This window comes from Aquila chrysaetos, chromosome Z (genome assembly GCF_900496995.4).
Source record: "Aquila chrysaetos chrysaetos chromosome Z, bAquChr1.4, whole genome shotgun sequence".
NCBI lineage: Eukaryota > Metazoa > Chordata > Aves > Accipitriformes > Accipitridae > Aquila > Aquila chrysaetos.
The window spans coordinates 26,870,668-26,875,126 of NC_044030.1; the positions used below are offsets into that span (position 1 = coordinate 26,870,668).

General features: G+C 48.1%; 1 protein-coding gene across 1 annotated transcript; it reads left to right on the forward strand.

Moving 5' to 3' along the window:
• The first annotated feature begins 2,551 nt into the window (after window positions 1–2,551).
• LOC115337189 lies at window positions 2,552–4,067 on the forward strand. Its single transcript, XM_030005300.1, is given in 2 exon segments — window positions 2,552–3,223; window positions 3,225–4,067. Coding segments are annotated over 2 exon segments (1,515 nt in total).
• The last annotated feature ends 392 nt before the right edge of the window (window positions 4,068–4,459 follow it).

The following is a 4,459-nucleotide window of genomic DNA, read 5'->3' on the forward strand; positions in this document are numbered from 1 at the left end:
TTTTCTGCAGTGAGGGATCTTCAGTCCACCTCACTCTTGAAACATTTTTTTTTTTTAGTGTGGAATGACCCCATTAACTTACAATATAGTTTTCAACCCCACACATTTAGACCATTGGATCAGTTGGTGAAAAATAATGTGACCTTCCTTCATACACACCATGTGGAAATCACCAAAGGAACAGATTGCTGAACCAAACACAAGCAAACAGTGCTGGACACTTGCCTTTTCATGTATTTGTACTTGAGGTCAGTCAGCAGCTTTGCCAGTGGATATTATGCAGCCAGACAGCATGAGTTGTAAACCAGCTGAGATCCAAGGGTAGTGACTTTTAGACAGTGTGTTGGATTTAGTTCATTTGCCTTAATGCTCATTGGAAAAGGAATGGTGAAAAGACACTGAATAAGCACAAGCATCTCAAAATTAGGTGCCAAGAAAGTTATTCCATGCTTGCTTTATCCAGAAAGCATTCTTTTCAGTCAAACCTTTCTTATTTCTACTCAACCATTTAAATAAAATACAAAACACGCACAACAAAAATCCTCTTTTCCATTGCCCAAAGCAAAAATTGTTGCTTGACACTAATACAGATCTCTTAAGCCAGTTCATAGTGGTTGCCAGGTTGATGGAGCACTGAAATTTGAGAAGCAAAAATGTACTCTATTATCTCTATTTCTTGAATTCTTTGAAACCTTCAGGGAGGGGAAATTGCTACCGAAAAGAACTGCCTAGGGTGTTGACAAATCATATTGGTAAAGCTGATTAGTCTAATAATGTGCCCCGATCCAATGTCGGGGAAGGTTTCGATATGATCCCAAGAGCGAGATTAAGACACAAACGAGGTCAAATGCCGTATAGTCAAAAGAGTTTTTATTATCAAAAGTATCAAAAGTGGAAAAATGGTAGCGATAGGATAGAATGGAAGAAGAGGTAGAAATTAAGCAAGCAGTTGGGATAGAGTTGCAAGGATAGTCACCACCATGGATCCAGCGGCGTCCCGTTGGTCCTCAGGCCAGCAGTCGGTCAAGGATGGTCACCAGCACGGATCCAGCGGCATCCCGTTGGTCCTCAGGCCAGCAGTCGGTCAAGGATGGTCACCAGCACGGATCCAGCGGCATCCCGTTGGTCCTCAGGCCAGCAGTGGGTCAAGGATGGTCACCAGCACGGATCCAGCGGCATCCCGTTGGTCCTCAGGCCAGCAGTCGGTCAAGGATGGTCACCAGCACGGATCCAGCGGCATCCAGTCGGTCCTCAATCTTCAATTCTTTGGTGAGGGAAGAAAAGGCCCTCTCACCACTTGTTTCTAGGGGTTCTTTATAGGGCATATTTCGATGATGTCATGTGCTGCAGGTTTCATTCATCACACAACCTTGTAAGAGGCTGAATTGTTATCTCGAACCATTTGCCTCAAAGATTGTGAGGTATGAGGGACTGGGCTGTCATCAAGGAACTGTGAACTGCTCATCCAGAGCCCTTTGTCTCCAAGATGGCCGGTTTAAGCGGGACACTCCTCTGTCCATAAGGACGATTACCAGGCCATTGAGGCATCCAGGGGAGGAAACTGGGCTGGAGCTGATAAGATATTGGTTTCTGGTATCGATCACCCGAAGGTTGTGTGATGAATGAAACCTGCAGCGCATGACATCATCGAAATATGCCCTATAAAGAACCCTTAGAAACAAGCGGTGGGGGGGGCCTTTTCTTCCTCACCAAAGAATTGAAGATTGAGGACCAACGGGACGCCGCTGGATCCGTGCTGGTGACCATCCTTGCAACTCCCACCACCGACTGCTGGCCTGAGGACCAACGGGACGCCGCTGGATCCGTGCTGGTGACCTGCCTTGACCGACTGCTGGCCTGAGGACCAATGGGACGCCGCTGGATCCGTGCTGGTGACCATCCTTGCAACTCCCACCACCGACTGCTGGCCTGAGGACCGACGGGACGCCGCTGGATCCGTGCTGGTGACCATCCTTGCAACTCCCACCACCGACTGCTGGCCTGAGGACCGACGGGACGCCGCTGGATCCATGGTGGTGACTATCCTTGCAACTCTATCCCGACTGCTTGCTTAATTTCTACCTTTTCTTCCATTCTATCCTATCGCTACCATTTTTCCACTTTTGATACTTTTGATAATAAAAACTCTTTTGACTATACGGCATTTGACCTCGTTTGTGTCTTAATCTCGCTCTTGGGATCATATCGAAACCTTCCCCGACATTGGATCGGGACATTTAAATTGGCGTCATGGACAGGATCCCTTGAGACGAGAGTGCCGTACTGTTTCCCTGCTTTAATACGCGAGACCTCTCAGGAACGTAAGGGGGGCAGGCTTGTGGTGTTTGAAACTTTACGTGCTGCCTTCCTGAGACGACTGCTTCCCCGCTTTTTATAAGGTGTTTGAAACTTTACGTTCTGCCTTCCTGAGACGACTGCTTCCCCACTTTAATACGTGAGACCTCTCAGGAACGTAAGGGGGGCAGGCTTGTGGTGTTTGAAACTTTACGTGCTACCTTCCTGAGACGACTGCTTCCCCGCTTTGTATAAGATGGGTGATGGCAAAATTGCCCGTTTGGGGAAAGAAGCTTTGTTTGATTTTTTAGAAAAACATAAAGCGCGACCCTCTGTGCTTGGGATAGACTGGGCTCAGGGAAATTGGTATAATCTGCAGAGCGTTGTTGATCGGATGGTCGCTTTACAGAAAGATGCTAGAGTGCGGTCAGGGAAAGGAAAAGCAATTGTCTGTGCCGTTCTCGGAGCCAGTCTGGCCGCAGCAGTGGAGGATAGGGATTGCCACCTCACTGCAGAATCTCAAATTATTGAATCCCTCCAAAATCTTGTTCAGTCCCTTATGGGACAAGTGGCGGGATTAAAAGCACAACTTGAAGCAGAAAAGAACCAAGTGAAACATTTGCAAATTGCTCTTAAGGAGCAGCTCCTTGCAGGTACTGTCCGTGAGGAAATTCCTCCAAGATCAGAAATTGGCTACCCCTTTAAGGACCTGCAGGCAGCAAAGGAGAGAGTGGAGAAGTTAGAGCTGCCTTCATTGCGACCTTTAGTCAAAACTGAATATACTTATGATGATGAGCAAGACCAGTTCCCCCAAGTTACAACTAAAGAGGTCCCCTATACCGCCACTGAGTTGGCAAAACTAAAAAAGGAATTTGGCCGAACCCCTAAGGAGTCAGAAACGGAGTATGTGTGGAGAGTATCATTGTCGGGGGGGGGACCAGATTCTGTTAAGTGAAAAGGAGGCGGCAGGATATTGGGGACCGGGAGTGTTTTTAACTACTGGGAATCACCGTGCCCCCTGGTCTTTAACCCAACGAGCAGCCTATTGGGCGGGGGGTTTGAACCCCTTGGAGAGGGGAGATCCCCTCGCGATTACGGGGACTGTTGATCAATTAGTGGAGAGTGTGCAAAAGGCAGCTTGTCTGCAGATGATGTATGATCGAAAATTGGAGCCTAGGCAGGAGTCCCCAGTGATGATGTTGGTGGATCCTGAGTGAATGACTCCCCTTATACGGGGACTCCCTGATTCCCTGAAACCAATTGGTATACAATTACAAGGAAAGATACAGGCGATGCCCCAGGGCGAGAGTGTTGGGGCTGCTTCAGGAGGATTCACGCCTGATCAGCACCGCCGCCCCCCAGATAAGAAAATTTGGACTTGGGGAGAAGTGGCCCAGGAATTAATTAATTACGGGCTCAAATATGGTCCTGTTAACCCTCCAGCCACCAAAACAGACTCCAGGGGCTTGAGGCGGACTGAAGTAAAAATAGTTCCGTGCCCTGGGAGTGATAAGAGAACACCCCTTGCTAAACCGCCGGGGGGGAGAGATATCCCGAACAAACGTAATATACTGTGGGCGCGGAGATACCAGAAGGGGATCCCGCGTAGCTTAATGGACGGGATGCCAACAGACAAATTGGAAAAATTGGTAACAGCGTGGCCTGATAAACCAGTAAACAGAAAAGTGGATTTTGAGAATACTACCCTGAGCACACCTTCCCTGATTGATTTATCAGAAACAAATGCCACCCAAGAGCCGGCGGGAAACTAGATCCTTCGCCTTCCAGTGGTGAGCGGGGGGGCGAAGGTTGGATGTATATTAGACAGCTCACTGAAAATGGCCAGGGTGATTTACTAATTACAGGCATTGTGGGACCAAGACAAGTCCCAGTCACCTTTTTGGTAGATACCGGAGCTCAGATTTCAGCTATTAAAACCAAAGATGCTGCTAATCGCGGAATTACACCCTCCAAACAGCGGCTTTTTGTGGCAGATGCATTCGGCATTGTTCAGCCACAGGCATTAGCAATGGTCAGCCTGCGTTTGCCAGGAGAAGATAGTGCCACTACAGTGACAATGGTTGTGGGGGAGTTTCCACTTAACCTTTTAGGACTCGATGTTTTAAAAGGAAAAACCTGGATTGATAACCAAAGCAGACAGTGG